We start from the raw sequence: 20,000 nt of genomic DNA on the forward strand, positions 1-20,000 counted from the left end.
ACTGCAGCCAGCCTCTAGTGGACACTCCAGGAACTGCAGGAGGTTGCTGCTTGTGAAGAAAGCAGGTTTGAAGGCAATTACATGATGAACATACAGTAAGGAGCAGACGCCATCATATAGTATATATCAACTTCTAAGTTTGAATCATGTGTGTTGACTCTGTGTTTGTTTCTGTTTTAATGTTCAGCAGTGAGAACACGTCGTCACAGAGCTGCTCTGAAGTCGTGGTTAACATGAGAACACAGTGTTGCTGCTGCTGCAGGATAAATACAAACTCATCTCAGTACATCGTGTGGTCACAGCGTTCTCCTCGCCTGCAACCACAGACTACGTCCTCCAAATCTCACACACGCTTTCACTCTTCGCTCGCCGTCCTGCTCTGCACAGAGGCGCCACTGCTACCTGTTTCAAAAGCACAGCAGATTGAGGGAAAGAAGCTCAACTGCAAGTGTGTGTGTGTGTTGGTGTGTGTGTTTACTTTAACGTTACTTATAAAGTGACCATGTACATTATTGACACATTCAGAAGCCAAGGAACCAATGTAAGCAGATACTGTAACCACAGTGACCTCACAGATTCTCACTTCATTAAGCGTGCTGATTGGTTCATGCTTGTTGAGTCATTATGGACTTTTTCTTAAGTACTTCTGTGTGGGTTATTTTGCTTGAATGTTTTCATGTAAGCAGTCTGATGATTACGGGGGTCTTGCAGAGGTGATCCTGCCTCCGGTCTGTCTTTAACTGTCGGGGGGGGGGGGGGGGGGGGGGTTGAGAAAACACAGACAGTTTGTCTCTGAATCTGGGTTAAGGGCTGAACACTTGTGGGGAAATGAAGCAAAGTAGGAGGAGATGGAGAAAGAAAGTGGATCTAAGATTACTTTCTGGCAAAAGTTCAGTACGACAGCAGCTGTTTAGATTGAGCGTTTCTCATCGGCCTCTCTCTCTGCTCCCCCCTTCGCTCTCTCTGCTCCCCCCTCCTCTCTTCTGTCTCTCTCTCTGTGTCATGAGAGGGTTGTGAATAGCTCCTGAAACCCACTGGAGCATAGCAGGGAAATGTGAAAGACGGCGTGGATAGAGAGGGGGGTTAGAGCGAGCAATGTGATACGGTGTCAGGGAGAGAAATGTGCTCACATGCAAAGATATAGAGTGAAAGAAACAAAGCAAGAAAGAGTGACGAGAGAGAGACAAGGCCACGCAGATAAGTGAGAGAGAGGGGAAGAGAGAGAGGGAGGGAGAGAGGGGTGGGGATTCAAGTGGGCGAGTGAGGCGTGCTCAGACTGCGAGTCTGAATTGGAGGGAGGAAGAAGCTGGGGAAGGTTCACAGTTATTTTTCCTGACTCAAAGTATATTTGTTCCTGTGTCATTTAATCCACGTGGGACTTCAGGAAGTCAGAAACTTAAAAACAACCTTTGCTGCCTGGATTGGATCACCAGATATAGAACGTACTTTCAGAGTTTACAGCTGAGTCACAGATTGAAAATCTATTCACGGATTATTTGTTTCTGACATCATGGCGTCAAAGAAGGAACTGCTCATTCTTGGTAAGTCCATCAATGAATCAATACAACAGCAAAATGTGTGTGTGTGTCTGTGTGTGTGTGTGTGTGTCTGTGTGTCTGTGTGTTTGTGTGTCTGTGTGTTTGTGTGTGTCTGTGTGTTTGTGTGTCTGTGTGTTTGTGTGTCTGTGTGTTTGTGTGTGTGATGAATGAGAAAAAGAAAATAAAAGCAAATGTACGGGGAAGTTTATTTATTGTGTCATTGTTCAGAAGATTTACTTTTGATTTCAGTTAGTAAACATACTCACAGTGAACATACTCACAGTGAACATACTCACAGTGAACATACTCACAGTGAACATACTCACAGTGAACATACTCACAGTGAACATACTCACAGTGAACGTACTCACAGTGAACATACTCACAGTGAACGTACTCACAGTGAACATACTCACAGTGAACGTACTCACAGTGAACATACTCACAGTGAACGTACTCACAGTGAACGTACTCACAGTGAACATACTCACAGTGAACATACTCACAGTGAACATACTCACAGTGAACATACTCACAGTGAACGTACTCACAGTGAACATACTCACAGTGAACGTACTCACAGTGAACGTACTCACAGTGAACGTACTCACAGTGAACATACTCACAGTGAACATACTCACAGTGAACGTACTCACAGTGAACGTACTCACAGTGAACGTACTCACAGTGAACGTACTCACAGTGAACATACTCACAGTGAACATACACACAGTGAACATACTCACAGTGAACATACTCACAGTGAACGTACTCACAGTGAACGTACTCACAGTGAACATACACACAGTGAACATACTCACAGTGAACATACTCACAGTGAACGTACTCACAGTGAACATACACACAGTGAACATACTCACAGTGAACATACTCACAGTGAACATACTCACAGTGAACATACTCACAGTGAACGTACTCACAGTGAACATACTCACAGTGAACATACTCACAGTGAACATACTCACAGTAAACATACTCACAGTGAACATACTCACAGTGAACGTACACACAGTGAACATACTCACAGTGAACGTACACACAGTGAACATACTCACAGTGAACGTACTCACAGTGAACATACTCACAGTGAACATACTCACAGTGAACATACACACAGTGAACATACTCACAGTGAACGTACTCACAGTGAACATACACACAGTGAACATACTCACAGTGAACGTACTCACAGTGAACATACTCACAGTGAACATACTCACAGTGAACGTACTCACAGTGAACGTACACACAGTGAACATACTCACAGTGTTTAACAACAGAAAGAGAAGCATACTGTATAAAGAAAAATGAGACAGAGCAGACGACGAGGCCAGACTGTTTACGTGAATGAGACAACATGTCTCATTCAGCACTTTGCTCTCTGTTCAATGAAAGTCAGCTGCCAGAGAGCACAAAGTCTGTCTTTGTCTGTTTTCATGCTTCCTGTTCTCCTGTCCACAGTTATTAAGTCATAAAGTCAGACTCAGTCTCAATGCTTCACACACTCTCTGTCTGCTTTTCCTAAAGTGGAGTTAGTGTGGGAGCTGTCACACAACAGCAGAAGACTCATTGTAACGACGGGAGGGAAACGCAGGAGAGGGACTCTTATGTTGTGCTCACACTCACTGTTTTCAATCTGCAACTCAGGAGAGTGAGAATGTGACCGACACGTGTCAGTGGAGCTGTAGCTCTGTTTGGAAACATGAAGAAAGAAGAGAATTACTAAAAGAGGAAATGTGCAACACATTTTCACATGTGTTCATGCATCAAGAATGAGCTAAAATGAAAGGTTAATTTAGCTTTGTTCACAGATGATTGGATAGGTAGGTGTCTGCACTTATTTTTAAATATGTCTTTCCTCCTCATCGGAAAACAGGAACTACTGTTTACAGAGAGTGAGTCATGAACACATGTTACTCAGCTGTAGATAACGCCTGGAACCTGGTGCCTTTTTAACCATTGAGCTGCACTGTATCCTAAACAAACGTATTGCATCTTCTCTGTTTCTTTAATACAACAAAGATCTCAACAGAATCTCTGTTTAGACCTTTTCAAGTGTCAAACGTTCACTGACACTGAGTTGGCGTTCACACTTGTTGTAGATGTAGATGTGACCTCTTTGCTTGTAAGGTGTCCATAAATAAAATGTATGATTATTATTATTTGAGGTGTTTTTAGTTTAGTTTGCACAGGTAAATTGAACAGTCCAGACCAGCTGATAAGACATGTGAAGCCTCTGAGGTGGCAGTGTGCTGATTCAAGAGATCAACACTGGATCCCCTCACGAGCAGCTGAGAAACTCAATCACATAACTCGGAGATAATGATCTGGTTCTATCAGAAAAACAGCAGATTTTAGTTCTGTCATGTGAATGCAATAATCTTCTATAGTTTCCTGTCCGTTTGGAAACTCTAAAAGAGGAACTCACAAAGTGCTCAGGTTAGCAGCAGCTGTGCGCAGACTGAAGACCTTCACTACACACACTTTGTTAGTCCAGTGTCTTCAGGAGGTCAACATGTGAACACGCCTGACAGTAAGCTAATGTTTTCCTTCCAGCCCCGTCGTAAAATGTCATCTTACAGCCGGGGGAGGCCGGTGAGTGAACGCAGCAGGTCATATTCTGGAACATTCACCGCCAGCGAATCAGGGAAGGACTTCGGTTCAGACCCCCCTTCACAAGTCTGTCTCTGCCCCTGTTTGTCAGGACTTTGCTATAAATGGATTTCTTATCCTCAGTGAGTTTTTCCTGGTTGAATCATTTTAGATAATATATTTACGCTTTAGGTCAGAAATCTGAGGAAGCGACTGTGATTGATAAACTGAAAACTGCAGCAGCTGCTGCAGCGGTCGGAGAAGTTTGTGTTGATGTGGATGTTTATGTGTTGCCATGACGTTGGTTAACCATAGCTGTCGGTGTGCGCTGATTGTGGCTGCATGCTTCCTCTCAGTGAGAGTCCTTTAGAAAACACTGCAGTATGACGTGTCAATGAAAAGCTTCAGACCAGACAAGCTGCTAACTCTGACCCTGAGTCAGCATGAAACCTGCACGCTACCATCCACTCTGTCCAAAACTAAATATGTTGCTGTGTGATGAGCGGCACAAACGCCATGACGCCTCTGTGTACGGAGGTCAACAGGAAGTCTGTACGTTCCTTTGGGAATGATCGCCGATGTACTCGCCCTGAACGTGTGGCGAGTACATGAGAGAGACCTAAGCTAACAGGCTGCTAATAGGCTAACGGGTTTTTCTCTTTGATTAAGTCAGTGTTGATTAAAGAGAGGGTTGAATTATGAGGAACTTTTGAACTCTCACAGTCATTTTCTTCATCAGTTAAAGTCAGATCAAGCCCCTCCCTTCTATCAGGTTTCTGTCCATCTGTAATGACGTGCACTTCCTTGGGTTGAACACTAGGAGGCATCATCTGTATTTAAATACATTTCTTAAATCTACCAGTAGAGCATGACATTTATAAAGTCTTTACCAGTCTCCAAACATCTTACTGTTGCACACACTGAACAGCAGGCCTGGAGGGAAGAGCTGCATATAGAACTCAATGTGGACCCAATGCTTGTCGAGGATTCATTCTTGTTCTTTAAACAGCAGATTAATTCAAGTTAAGGTTGTCCGTCAGCTGCATTATTCCACATCATCGGTAAGAAAAAACGTCCTGAACTCATCTGATTGGATCATGCTTCACCTTTTCAAACAACTTCGTAATCTTGGCGTGACTGACGGGTGGAACAGATCCATTTGTAGCCAGGAGGCTTAAGCCCCGCCTCTTTCCCTGTTTCAAGATCGAGCAAAGGTTAGGTGGAGACATCATTTCCAACACGGTGATCGACATGGCCTCAGAACTTCCCATCAGAAACCAACGGGTGACCCCACTGAAGGGTCACGTCTGCTGAGGAAACAGGAAGTGTCTGACTGTGTTCTCTCTCTCTCCACAGGTTGGCTGTGTTTGCTGCACACCTGTGTCTCCGATTGTCCGATGGGTTTCATCTTTGAAGGCGGTCACTGTGTCGGTAAGAGATCTGCAGTGACCTGAGCTGTGACCTTTCTGAGCGACGCTCACATCACCTTTTAGGGCAGCACAGCGCTGAAGCGGACTGGGAAAGATAAAGTACAGATGACGGAGTTCACAACACGCTGTTCGCTTTATGGATTTATTAGATTTACAGTCGTTTAAATGTTCAGCTCTTTGTGACACGGCAGGTTTTTTAATAAGGTATTTTTGGGCCTTTATTGGATGTGACACCTGAAGAGACAGAGGACATGTCAGAGTCAAACCCACGTCCACTGCCTTCGCACATCAAGAGCTCTAAATAACCGCTGGGCCATCGATGCCCCGACGAGAGAAAACAAAACATTGGTGGTTATCAAAGAGCTGCGGGGAGCCGAGGGGTTTCTGTTTTTAACCCTTTCATTGATAAGTTGATCGTTTCATTTTGAAATATTTGTAGGTTTCTAATTTTGTCATGTTAAAAAGTCGTTAAATGACAAACACAAAACGTGAACTTTCAAAAACAACACAGAGTGACGGTCCGACCACCTGGTCTTCTTTTAAATTATTATATTTATATTATATATTTATTACTATATTATATTAAAATTAATTATTATATTATATATATTATATTTATATTATATATTTATTATTATATTATATTAAATTATTATGTTATATATATTATATTAATATTATATATTTATTATTATGTTATATATTATATTAATATTATATATTTATTATTATGTTATATATATTATATTAATATTATATATTTATTATTATGTTATATATATTATATTAATATTATATATTTATTATTATGTTATATATATTATATTAATATTATATATTTATTATTATGTTATATATATTATATTTATATTACCATATTATATTAAATTATTTAGTTAGATGACATAGGCGTCAGACACTGATAGTTTGACCTTTGACCTGCAGATGAGGACGAGTGCAGAGAAATCACAGAGCTCTGTGGGAGAAACACAAAGTGCTTCAACACTCAGGGAAGCTTCTACTGTCAGTGTGTGGACGGATACCAGAACGCCAGAGGGGGCGCCAACTTCACGGGCCTGAGCGGCCAGTGCCAAGGTCAGTGTGTGTGTGTTACAGGTGTGTGTGTGTGTAACAGGTGTGTGTGTGTGTGTGTGTGTGTGTGTAACAGGTGTGTGTGTGTGTGTGTGTGTGTGTGTGTAACAGGTGTGTGTGTGTGTGTGTGTTACAGGTGTGTGTGTGTGTAACAGGTGTGTGTGTGTGTGTGTGTAACAGGTGTGTGTGTGTAACAGGTGTGTGTGTGTGTGTGTAACAGGTGTGTGTGTGTGTGTGTGTGTGTGTAACAGGTGTGTGTGTGTGTGTGTGTTACAGGTGTGTGTGTGTGTGTGTAACAGGTGTGTGTGTGTGTGTGTGTGTGTTACAGGTGTGTGTGTGTGTGTGTGTGTGTGTGTGTGTAACAGGTGTGTGTGTGTGTGTGTGTGTGTGTAAAATGTGTGTGTGTGTTACAGGTGTGTGTGTGTGTGTGTGTGTAACAGGTGTGTGTGTGTGTTACAGGTGTGTGTGTGTGTGTGTGTGTGTGTGTGTGTAAAAGGTGTGTGTGTGTTACAGGTGTGTGTGTGTGTGTGTGTGTTACAGGTGTGTGTGTGTTACAGGTGTGTGTGTGTGTGTGTGTGTTACAGGTGTGTGTGTGTTACAGGTGTGTGTGTGTGTGTGTGTGTGTGTGTGTGTGTTACAGGTGTGTGTGTGTGTGTGTGTGTGTGTGTGTGTGTTACAGGTGTGTGTGTGTGTGTGTGTGTGTTACAGGTGTGTGTGTGTGTTACAGGTGTGTGTGTGTGTGTGTGTGTGTGTGTGTTACAGGTGTGTGTGTGTGTGTGTTACAGGTGTGTGTGTGTGTGTTACAGGTGTGTGTGTGTTACAGGTGTGTGTGTGTGTGTGTGTGTTACAGGTGTGTGTGTGTGTGTGTTACAGGTGTGTGTGTGTGTGTGTGTGTTACAGGTGTGTGTGTGTGTGTGTGTGTGTGTGTTACAGGTGTGTGTGTGTGTGTTACAGGTGTGTGTGTGTGTGTGTGTGTGTTACAGGTGTGTGTGTGTGTTACAGGTGTGTGTGTGTTACAGGTGTGTGTGTGTGTTACAGGTGTGTGTGTGTTACAGGTGTGTGTGTGTGTTACAGGTGTGTGTGTGTTACAGGCGTGTGTGTGTTACAGGCGTGTGTGTGTGTGTGTGTGTTATAGGTGTGTGTGTGTGTGTGTGTTACAGGCGTGTGTGTGTGTGTGTGTGTTATAGGTGTGTGTGTGTGTGTTATAGGTGTGTGTGTGTGTATGTTATAGGTGTGTGTGTGTGTGTGTGTTACAGGTGTGTGTGTGTGTTACAGGTGTGTGTGTGTGTTACAGGTGTGTGTGTGTTACAGGCGTGTGTGTGTGTGTGTGTGTTATAGGTGTGTGTGTGTGTGTGTTATAGGTGTGTGTGTGTGTGTTACAAGTGTGTGTGTGTGTTACAGGTGTGTGTGTGTGTGTGTGTGTTATAGGTGTGTGTGTGTGTGTGTGTGTTACAGGTGTGTGTGTGTCTGTGTTACAGGTGTGTGTGTGTGTTACAGGTGTGTGAGTGTGTGTTACAGGTGTGTGTGTAACAGGTGTGTGTGTGTGTGTGAGAGTGTGTGTTACAGGTGTGTGTGTGTGTGTGTTACAGGTGTGTGTGTGTGTGTGTGTGTGTGTTACAGGTGTGTGTGTGTGTGTTACAGGTGTGTGTGTGTGTGTGTGAGTGTGTGTTACAGGTGTGTGTGTGTGTGTTACAGGTGTGTGTGTGTGTGTGTGTGTGTGTGTGTGTGTGTGTGTGTGTGTGTGTGTGTGTGTGTGTGTGTGTGTGTGTAGTCATCTTGTCTCGTTTCTTTGTCAGATATCAACGAGTGCCTGGTTCCGAGCAGATGTGGTCCAGGTGAATCCTGCAGGAACACCATCGGGGGCTTCGAGTGCACCTGCCTTCCTGGTTACAGCCGGTCAGGAAGCTGCGTTGGTGAGTCTGGTCTACACACACTCTTTAACAGGTCTACACACACCTGCACAGTCCTTCAGGCAGGTGTGTCTGTGCTTCTTACATTAGCTCCTCCTGGGCTAGCACAATGCATGCTAGCAGCAGCTGCTCTGGACCAATGGGAAGCTCACAGCTTCCTCCAATGGGAAGCTGCCTGTCTGGAGCTCGTGATTTAATGATTAGAATTCTAAACTCTGATCACAAACTCAGAACAATCGGCTGCTCCGCGCCTCTTCTTTGTACCCAGCTTGGATTTGAACCCATGCCCGCTGCTAGGAGGACTTCAGCCTCCGCACATGGGACATGCAACAGCTCATATGTCAAAGTGGCGAGCGAACGTTTCGCGTCACTCGCTGGTACATGGAGAGAGAAGTGAACACTGTTGGTACGTCGTGTTAAATCTTCCCTTCAGATATCAACGAGTGCATTGAAGCTGAGAGGAGAGGAGACGTCATCTGTGGAGCCGACGGGAGCTGCAAGAACACCGACGGGAGCTTCAGCTGCAGCTGTCCCCGAGGATTCACCAACTACAACAACGAGAGGACGCCATGCTCAGGTAGAGTCTGCTGCTGCTCAGGTAGAGTCTGCTGCTGCTCAGGTAGAGTCTGCTGCTGCTCAGGTAGAGTCTGCTGCTCAGGTAGAGTCTGCTGCTGCTCAGGTAGAGTCTGCTGCTGCTCAGGTAGAGTCTGCTGCTGCTCAGGTAGAGTCTGCTGCTGCTCAGGTAGAGTCTGCTGCTGCTCAGGTAGAGTCTGCTGCTGCTCAGGTAGAGTCTGCTGCTGCTCAGGTAGAGTCTGCTGCTCAGGTAGAGTCTGCTGCTGCTCAGGTAGAGTCTGCTGCTGCTCAGGTAGAGTCTGCTGCTCAGGTAGAGTCTGCTGCTGCTCAGGTAGAGTCTGCTGCTGCTCAGGTAGAGTCTGCTGCTCAGGTAGAGTCTGCTGCTGCTCAGGTAGAGTCTGCTGCTCAGGTAGAGTCTGCTGCTCAGGTAGAGTCTGCTGCTGCATGAAGCCGCCCTGTTTGTCTGAATCTGGAGCTTTGTGAACCAGTTCTGTTTCCTGTCTGACTTGAATCTACTTCCTGTGTAGACTGCACGTCACACATCTGTTTGTGTTCTGTGTTTGATATTCACAAGGTCGAAGGGTCAAACTCTCTGTCTCTGTCTCATTTAGAGCTGGACTGTGACACCTTCCGTCCTGACAGTACGCCCCCCCACGCTCAGGTAAGCTCTGAGGTGGACCCCCCCTGAGGCCCTGCACGCTTCACTGTGTTTGACCTTTAAACTCTTCTTCTCTGTCTCTCAGTCGCTCGCAGGCCTGGCAGACATTTTGTCCATGATGAGGAACAGCTGTTTGTCTCTGTCCAACCCGACTACTGCGAGTGGAGGGACGGCTGATGGAGAGGCACTGCTGGAGGTCCAGGCAACACACACACACACACACGCATACACACACACACACACATACACACACACACACACACACACACACACACACACACACACACACACACACGCATACACACACACACACACATACACACACACACACACACACACACACACACACACACACACGCATACACACACACACACACACATACACACACACACACACACACACACACACACACACACACACACACACACACATACACACACACACACACACACACACACACACACACACACACACACACACACACATACACACACACACACACACACACACACACACACACACACACACACACACACACACACACACACATACACACACACGCACACACACACACACACACACACACACATACACACACACACACACACACACACACACACACACACACATACACACACACACACATACACACACACACACACACACACACACACACACACACACACACACATACACACACACACACACACACACATACACACACACACACACACACACACACACGGTCTTCATTTCCTACTTCCTGTTTCTGACACTCTTACAGAAACTCTTCACAGCGACAGACGCCATCTTGTCTCCTGAACACCTGGACAGCGGCGAGGACGTGAGCGGGCTGCTCGACACGGTGGAGAACTCCATCAGGGTCATCGGTCCACAGCTCAAACGAAACCGCACCAAGATTGAGACCAGCATGACCGGTGAGTCCAGCGCTCCGTCTGCAGTCTGTCCGAAGTTCACGTGTAAAACGAGAGTGAAATATCTGTTCAAATAGAGGTGGAGGTCGCCGTGCACAGAGGGAAGACTCCGCCCACAGGATCAGTCCAACTGACCAATGAAAACGCTCGTCTCGACACTGACTGGATGACAGCAGCAGGGACAGGATCATACCCTGGTACAGCTCTCATTTCTTCTGTGTGTCCCTCTAACTCGTCTTCACGGCTCACGCTCTTCCTCGTCTCTCGCAGGTTACGCTATGGCGGCCTTGTTGAGCTATAAGAACCTTGAGAGGACCATAAACGGCTCCTTTGAGAAGCTCTCAGGATATCAAAAAGACGGCGTGCATCCCTCCTTTAAGATCTTCTCCAGAGTGGTGTCAGTTGTGGTGTCCAACCCGGCCCCCCAGAACCTGAGCCGGCCCGTCAACATCACCCTGAGACATGTGGTATTTCCCTGCGCGTGGTTCCAGATCCTTCCTCTCAGGACCGTGAAGGTTTTAATTATAACGTTTGTTTGTGCAGGACACGGAGACGTCTCCTGACGTGACCTTCGTCTGTGCGTTCTGGACTGAGGGCGGAGCCTGGTCCACACAGGGTTGCTATCAGCAGCAGTCGAATAGCACACACACGGTGTGTTCGTGTGAACATCTGAGCAGCTTCGCCGTGCTCATGGCACGCTACGATATGAAGGTAAGAACCTGCTGTAAAGCGGCGCCCTCCGGCCTCCTCCGGCCTGAATGGATGTTAGACTGAAGATCACATGACACACTCCAATGCCCCACAATGCATTGCAGATGGTTTTCCCTCAGTGTGTCTTCCTCTGTCCTTCACATGTCACCTGATGCGTGTCGTGGTCACAGCACACCTTTGGGCTCGTCCTGGTCACCAAGCTGGGCCTGAGCTTCTCCCTGCTGTGTCTCCTCCTCTGCATCCTCACCTTCAAGTTCTGCCGCTCCATCCAAGGAACCAGAACCACCATCCACCTGCACCTGTGCGTCTGCCTCTTCATGGCTGACCTCGTCTTTCTGGCTGGCATCTCACGAACCCAACCTGAGGTGTGTGTGTGTGTGTGTGTGTGTGTGTGTGTGTGTGTGTGTGTGTGTGTGTGTGTGTGTGTGTGTGCACAGAGGCTGACCTCACTGCAGTGTTTACTTTCATTGCATCGTTATTTACACGGATGTTTACACGCCACACAGGAGAGCATCGTTAATCACCAGATTCTGTAGCACTTCCTGCCTCGCTCCAGGCGATGAGCTCGCTGGTTGTTGTGAGGTCACGTACACGCCAAATACACGTGTGTCAGACTCTCACAGAAGGAGGGGGAGGAGCACAGTATGACCTCACAGTTTGTTTGTTTGGACCTCGAGGCTGAGAATGAAGCACAGCTGCTGTACCGGGTCTGAACCAGAGACGTTCATGTCGCTTCATTTCAGTCGTCACAAAGCTTCATGTATGTAAACAAATTCACTGAATTAACCAATGAGAGGGAGAGAAGAGTGGGAAGATGGCCCCGCCCTCCTCCTCGCCATAAACCTGAGGCTCAGCCTTCAGGATAGTAACATTTAGAAACCCTGTTGTTTCTGAAGATGCGTCTTCTCTCACGCCTTCTCCTCGCCCTGTCCTCGTCCTGTCCTCGTCCTGTCCTCGCTCTGTCCTCGCCCTGTCCTCGTCCAGTCCTCGTCCTGTCCTCGCTCTGACCTCGCCCTGTCCTCGCTCTGACCTCGCCTTGTCCTCGCCCTGTCCTCGCTCTGACCTCACCCTGTCCTCGCTCTGACCTCGCCCTGTCCTCGCTCTGACCTCACCCTGTCCTCGCCCTGACCTCACCCTGTCCTCGCTCTGACCTCGCCCTGTCCTCGCTCTGACCTCACCCTGTCCTCGCCCTGTCCTCGCCCTGACCTCACCCTGTCCTCGCCCTGTCCTCGCTCTGACCTCGCTCTGACCTCACCTTGTCCTCGCCCTGTCCTCGCCCTGACCTCGCCTTGTCCTCGCCATGTCCTCGCTCTGACCTCACCTTGTCCTCGCCCTGACCTCACCCTGTCCTCGCTCTGAACTCACCTTGTCCTCGCCCTGTCCTCGCTCTGACCTCACCCTGTCCTCGCCCTGTCCTCGCCCTGACCTCGCCCTGTCCTCGTCCTCGCTCTGACCTCGCCCTGTCCTCGCTCTGACCTCGCCTTGTCCTCGCCCTGTCCTCGCTCTGACCTCACCCTGTCCTCGCCCTGTCCTCGCCCTGACCTCACCCTGTCCTCGCCCTGTCCTCGCTCTGACCTCACCTTGTCCTCACCCTGTCCTCGCTCTGACCTCACCCTGTCCTCGCCCTGTCCTCGCCCTGACCTCACCCTGTCCTCGCCCTGTCCTCGCTCTGACCTCACCCTGTCCTCGCTCTGTCCTCGCTCTGACCTCGCCTTGTCCTCGCCCTGTCCTCGCCCTGTCCTCGCTCTGACCTCGCCTTGTCCTCGCCCTGTCCTCGTCCTGTCCTCGCTCTGACCTCGTCCTGTCCTCGCTCTGACCTCGCCCTGACCTCGCTCTGACCTCGCCTTGTCCTCGCCCTTTCCTCGCTCTGACCTCGCCTTGTCCTCGCCCTGTCCTCGCTCTGACCTCGCCTTGTCCTTGCTCTGACCTTGCCCTGTCCTCGCCCTGACCTCGCCCTGTCCTCGCTCTGACCTCGCCTTGTCCTCGCCCTGTCCTCGCTCTGACCTCGCCTTGTCCTTGCTCTGACCTTGCCCTGTCCTCGCCCTGACCTCGCCCTGTCCTCGCTCTGACCTCGCCTTGTCCTCGCCCTGTCCTCGCTCTGACCTCGCCTTGTCCTTGCTCTGACCTTGCCCTGTCCTCGCCCTGACCTCGCCCTGTCCTCGCTCTGACCTCGCCCTGTCCTCACCCTGTCCTCGCCCTGTCCTCGCTCTGACCTCGCCCTGTCCTCGTCCTGTCCTCGCTCTGACCTCGCCCTGACCTCGCCCTGTCCTCGTCCTGTCCTCGCTCTGACCTCGCCTTGTCCTCGCCCTGTCCTTGCTCTGACCTCGCCCTGTCCTCGCTCTGACCTCGCCTTGTCCTCGCCCTGTCCTCGCTCTGACCTCGCCCTGTCCTCGCCCTTCTCTCGTCCTGACCTCGCCCTGTCCTCATTCTGTCCTCGTCCTGTCCTCGCCCTGTCCTCGCCCTGTCCTCGCCCTGACCTCGCTCTGTCTTCTTGTGGTCATTTAATCTGCAGGCTGGCTGCAGGTTCGTTGCAGCCATGCTTCATTTCTTCTTCCTGGGAGCGTTTGCCTGGATGCTGTTGGAGGGGGTGCAGCTGTACCGCATGGTGGTCCTGGTGTTCAACGCCACCATCCGGCCCCTCTACTTATTCACGGCTGGTTACGGGGCCCCTCTTGTGATCCTCATCCTGTCGGCCATGATTCGTCCTCGGGGATACGGCACTGAGCAGCAGTGAGTGTTTCTTCCATCAGTGGATTTCTCCGAGCTGCTGTGACGTGATGCTGACCGGGTGTTTCTCCTAACAGCTGCTGGCTGTCGCTGAACGACGGCCTCATCTGGAGCTTCTTCGGCCCCGTCTGCTTCATCATCATCCTCAACATTTTCTTCTTCATCATCACCGTCTGGAAGCTCGCTCAGAAGTTCTCCAGCCTCAACCCAGACCTCTCCAAGCTGCACAAAGTCAGGTCAGTGCATGTGCTGATGGTCGTCTACACGCTGTAATAATAATCAAGGTCATGTGACCCTGACCTTTAAACAAACAGAGCTGGAACACATGTTAAGGAGACGCCGCTCGCAGAAAAGCGTGCAGGGAAAGAACGAGAGAGGAATGTGCAGAATGTTTTCATAGTCGCCCTGCCGGTTTCTCAGGATGCCCAACTTTTGTCCCTGCAGTCCGAACATTAAAGTGTAAACATGAAATCTGAGCTGGATGAAAACAAACAAATGTCCTCCCCCATGTCCTCCCCCATCCTTCTCGTCCTCCCCCATGTCCTCCCCCATCCTTCTCGTCCTCCCCCATGTCCTCCCCCATCCTTCTCGTCCTCCCCCATGTCCTCCCCCATCCTTCTCGTCCTCCCCCTCGTCCTCCCCCATCCTTCTCGTCCTCCCCCATCCTCCCCATGTCCTCCCCCATGTCCTCCCCTATCCTTCTCGTCCTCCCCCATGTCCTCCCCCATCCTTCTCGTCCTCCCCCATGTCCTCCCCCATCCTTCTCGTCCTCCCCCTCGTCCTCCCCCATCCTTCTCGTCCTCCCCCATGTCCTCCCCCATCCTTCTCGTCCTCCCCCATGTCCTCCCCCATGTCCTCCCCTATCCTTCTCGTCCTCCCCCTCGTCCTCCCCTATCCTTCTCATCCTCCCCCATGTCCTCCCCCATCCTCCCCCATGTCCCCCCCATCCTTCTCGTCCCCCCGATCCTTTCTCTCTGCAGAGCGTTCACAGTGACTGCGATCGCCCAGATGTGCATACTGGGTCTGATGTGGGTGTTGGGGGCCTTCCTGTTTGAAGAGGGCCCCATAGTAGTGGCTTATATCTTCACAATCCTGAACAGCCTGCAGGGGGCGCTGGTCTTCATCATGCATTGTTTGATGTCTAAACAGGTGAGACAGAAACAGGTGTTTGGTCGTCTCAGTGGATTGAACAACAAAGTCATTCTTCTTGATGTTTGCTGCCCTCTGCAGGTGAGAGAGGAGTACGCTCATTTCCTGTCCTGTATCTGCACACCACAGAAGAAGAGATACTCAGACTTCACCAGTACAAATCCCTCCAGCAGTCAGTCACAGGTGAGCAGGAAGTCACCTGGCTCTCAGCTTTCATCGTGATTAATGATGTTTGTCCCATTCGGACTTTTCCTTTAGCTCTCAGTGTACACGGGAGGGAAACACCATGCATGAGAGAGAGAGAGAGCATGCAGACCTGTTAAACAGCAGTCATTATAAAATACACAACGATACTCATGAAACATACAGAAAGTTCTGATGGAGTGAAGTCCGCGCTCCTCTTAAACGAAACCTTGTTCTGCGTATTTTCATCTCCAAATGTCTGATGTCTCATCCTGAACTCAGCAGCGATTACTCTGATTTAAAAAGCTTTGTGGAACATTATGTCCCGCCTCCTCTCTTGTGATTGGCTCTCTCCTGTTTGGGTTACGAGCAGCTGTTAGAGACTCTTTAGAGGTGAAGTCTGTGCACGGTGTGTAATCATGATTTATGGAGTCGTCCTTCAGGTCGGTGTTTCTATGATGAAGCCAGAAGAGCCGTGCAAACTGCCCCTCACAGCTCTCTGTCTAATGTCTCTGCTCTTGTTCTTGCAGGCTTCTGGCAGTGGGCAGCACACAGGAGAGTCCCAAATCTGAAACTCTGCTCTCCAACAAAGACCCCCTTTAACCTTCCTGGTCTCAGCCTCCATCTTTGAGTTCACGTCCCTTCAGAGAGAAAATAAATCAGTTTTATGTTGTTGCTTTGAAGCTACAAATTCAAGTAAGAAAAGTTTGACCACTCAAAAACCATGAAGATAAATTCTCTAAAGTTGTCTACGATTGAACTGCATGATGGGAAACAGAGTTCTTTACTGTGTTTCTCACTGATAGAGTTTAGACTTTTTGTGCATCATGTCTGATTGAACAGGACTGAGCTGTACGTAATCCCGAAGGGTGAAAACATTTCAAGTCAAATATCTGACAAGAAACGTCTCATAGCACCTCGTCAACGGAAATATTTCATGTTAGTTCTTGTTTTATTCAAATCATATCTCTGTCCAATCAGATTTAACGCAGTTTGGTCACTTCCTGTAAGCACCTGTGCTCTGTCTCTGGTCACTTCCTGTAAGCACCTGTGCTCTGTCTCTGGTCACTTCCTGTCAGCACCTGTGCTCTGTCTCTGGTCACTTCCTGTCAGCACCTGTCCTCTGTCTCTGGTCACTTCCTGTCAGCACCTGTGCTCTGTCTCTGGTCACTTCCTGTCAGCACCTGTGCTCTGTCTCTGGTCACTTCCTGTCAGCACCTGTCCTCTGTCTCTGGTCACTTCCTGTAAGCACCTGTGCTCTGTCTCTGGTCACTTCCTGTAAGCACCTGTGCTCTGTCTCTGGTCACTTCCTGTAAGCACCTGTGCTCTGTCTCTGGTCACTTCCTGTCAGCACCTGTGCTCTGTCTCTGGTCACTTCCTGTCAGCACCTGTGCTCTGTCTCTGGTCACTTCCTGTCAGCACCTGTCCTCTGTCTCTGGTCACTTCCTGTCAGCACCTGTGCTCTGTCTCTGGTCACTTCCTGTCAGCACCTGTCCTCTGTCTCTGGTCACTTCCTGTCAGCACCTGTCCTCTGTCTCTGGTCACTTCCTGTCAGCACCTGTCCTCTGTCTCTGGTCACTTCCTGTCATTGTCTCTCTCCCATCGTTGGTGTCGTTCTGACCCTCTGGTGTCTCTTTGGGGAAAAAAGCGTCTGATAAATGAATCACAGTCGTCATATAAGCTGTCAGAGATCCACAGGGATCCTCGTATAGATTATTTATTTTTCTTACAGACTTTAACGTGTGCATAATGTGGGAGCAGTCTGTGCTGTATTAAAGACAACAGTGGATGTTTTCTGCTATCATTCAAAGAGATGACGACTTTAATGTTCCTCATGTTACATGTTGTTACCGTCCTCTAGTGTCATGTGCTTTCTGTCTTTCACTGTCATGATGTAGCCGCCCTATCATGTCATTTCTTCTGTTTAAACAAAATACAAATCACGTGTTCTTTTCAATCTGATATCTGAGCTGCATGTTTGATCACATCAGAAAGAAAACAGATCCCACCCAACAAACAAGCACAGATAAACATGCAGCTTCCTTCAATCAAACTCTGTTGATGGAGTCGCTTTAAGCCTGGACACACACCGAGTGTTTCAAACTTCTACTGAACACAATGCTGGGCCCAGTCCCTTCACAGGCCTGCTCTTATTGCAGGAGTGAGAAAGCTCTCCGGCAGAGGCCCTGATGTCTTTAGCAATGGTTAGCTTGCAGTTAAAAAATACACCATAGGAGATTAAAAAAAGCCTTCGCCATTAAAAAGCGTTTTATGGTAATTTGCACTTTTAGTTTGTTAAAATGAGAAACCAACACATTGTCACACAGGATCCTCTTAAAGAAGGTGAACACTTCCCTGGATGTATTTTATTTATTTTGGACAGAATTAAAGGATTTAAGGTTTATCTTGTAATGTTCAAATGATTAACTATTTGTTGAATCAGCTGTTGTTGTTGTTGTCACAACAAAGAGCTGAGAGCAGCTCTGTGTGAATGTTAGAGAGCTCTGTGTGAATGTTAGAGAGCAGCTCTGTGTGAATGTTAGAGAGCTCTGTGTGAATGTTAGAGAGCTCTGTGTGAATGTTAGAGAGCAGCTCTGTGTGAATGTTAGAGAGCTCTGTGTGAATGTTAGAGAGCTCTGTGTGAATGTTAGAGAGCAGCTCTGTGTGAATGTTAGAGAGCAGCTCTGTGTGAATGTTACAGAGCAGCTCTGTGTGAATGTTACAGAGCAGCTCAGTGTGAATGTTACAGAGCAGCTCTGTGTGAATGTTAGAGAGCTCTGTGTGAATGTTAGAGAGCTGTGTGAATGTTAGAGAGCAGCTCTGTGTGAATGTTAGAGAGCAGCTCTGTGTGAATGTTAGAGAGCAGCTCTGTGTGAATGTTACAGAGCAGCTCTGTGTGAATGTTACAGAGCAGCTCAGTGTGAATGTTACAGAGCAGCTCTGTGTGAATGTTAGAGAGCTCTGTGTGAATGTTAGAGAGCTGTGTGAATGTTAGAGAGCTGTGTGAATGTTACAGAGCAGCTCTGTGTGAATGTTAGAGAGCTCTGTGTGAATGTTAGAGAGCTGTGTGAATGTTAGAGAGCTGTGTGAATGTTAGAGAGCTCTGTGTGAATGTTAGAGAGCTCTGTGTGAATGTTAGAGAGCTGTGTGAATGTTAGAGAGCTCTGTGTGAATGTTAGAGAGCTGTGTGAATGTTAGAGAGCTCTGTGTGAATGTTAGAGAGCTGTGTGAATGTTAGAGAGCAGCTCTGTGTGAATGTTAGAGAGCTGTGTGAATGTTAGAGAGCTCTGTGTGAATGTTAGAGAGCTGTGTGAATGTTAGAGAGCAGCTCAGTGTGAATGTTAGAGAGCTCTGTGTGAATGTTAGAGAGCTCTGTGTGAATGTTAGAGAGCAGCTCAGTGTGAATGTTAGAGAGCTCTGTGTGAATGTTAGAGAGCTCTGTGTGAATGTTAGAGAGCTGTGTGAATGTTAGAGAGCAGCTCTGTGTGAATGTTAGAGAGCTCTGTGTGAATGTTAGAGAGCAGCTCTGTGTGAATGTTAGAGAGCAGCTCTGTGTGAATGTTAGAGAGCTGTGTGAATGTTAGAGAGCAGCTCTGTGTGAATGTTAGAGAGCTGTGTGAATGTTAGAGAGCAGCTCTGTGTGAATGTTAGAGAGCAGCTCAGTGTGAATGTTAGAGAGCTGCTCTGTGCAGCCTCTTAGTTTATAACATATTTCAGAGCTGCAGGTCAACTATGAACTTATTTTTCTACTGTTTTCATTCCGATGTGTTGATGATGGTACTGTACTGTTTTCTTTTTATAAGCACCATGTTTATTTTAATAAAGCTGTTTGTCTTTTCAAATATCTGCTGTCATGTGATTACTGTAGTTTTAATCCTGCAGACGGATGATGGTATTTGAGCGTCTCTGGTTTGATGAGTCACACTGACAGCTACAATGTTATAAATTTATTGTGTAATTGTTGTGAGAAGCAGAAAAGAAGAAGTTGTAAGGACTCGCTCTGAGCCTGTTGCTTCAAAGACTTCCATGATGAACAGTTCTGACTAACTGTTACAGAATCAGGTGTTTTGGGAAACAGAGTAGAAAATCTCCTCAGTCTAAAACAAAGATCCAAACAAGCCCATTCCTCTTTGTCCACATTCAAATACAGAAACTCAATAACTGTCCTTGACGTGAACATTTCCTCTGCAGGAATCACCATCAGACTTATGTTGTCATTGAAGGACCGGTCTGCAGCGATAGTTCGCGCTGACCTGGCTTCATCTCGGAACCTTTGGAGGGGGAGGGCTTGTTACAGGATGCAGGGGGAGGGGGAGGGCTTGTTACAGGATGCAGGGGGAGGGGGGGAAACATTTCATTTTCAAAATCACCCCACTAACCTGAAGGACCGGGTCTCTGGTTTGGTCTCGTCTGCCATCACGAATGTCACATCAACAAAAGAGGCAGCGCCAGGAGAACGTTACAAGAACCAACGTCTGTT

General features: G+C 48.0%; 1 protein-coding gene across 1 annotated transcript; it reads left to right on the forward strand.

The window, feature by feature from the left end:
- The first annotated feature begins 1,263 nt into the window (after nt 1-1,263).
- Nucleotides 1,264-16,750, forward strand: LOC306820593 (adhesion G protein-coupled receptor E5-like). Its single transcript, XM_079338472.1, has 17 exons — nt 1,264-1,541; nt 5,508-5,582; nt 6,527-6,676; nt 8,470-8,586; nt 9,017-9,160; nt 9,768-9,817; nt 9,900-10,010; nt 10,600-10,753; nt 10,828-10,947; nt 11,021-11,217; nt 11,294-11,461; nt 11,632-11,826; nt 13,974-14,191; nt 14,266-14,424; nt 15,169-15,337; nt 15,419-15,520; nt 16,051-16,750. Exons 1-17 carry the CDS (start codon nt 1,511-1,513, stop codon nt 16,090-16,092), a joined length of 2,202 nt encoding a protein of 733 aa, XP_079194598.1. The 5' UTR covers nt 1,264-1,510; the 3' UTR covers nt 16,093-16,750.
- Nucleotides 16,751-20,000: the final 3,250 nt, after the last annotated feature.

The sequence above is a fragment of the Symphodus melops genome (genome assembly GCF_947650265.1).
Source record: "Symphodus melops genome assembly, chromosome: 2".
Taxonomy (NCBI): domain Eukaryota; kingdom Metazoa; phylum Chordata; class Actinopteri; order Labriformes; family Labridae; genus Symphodus; species Symphodus melops.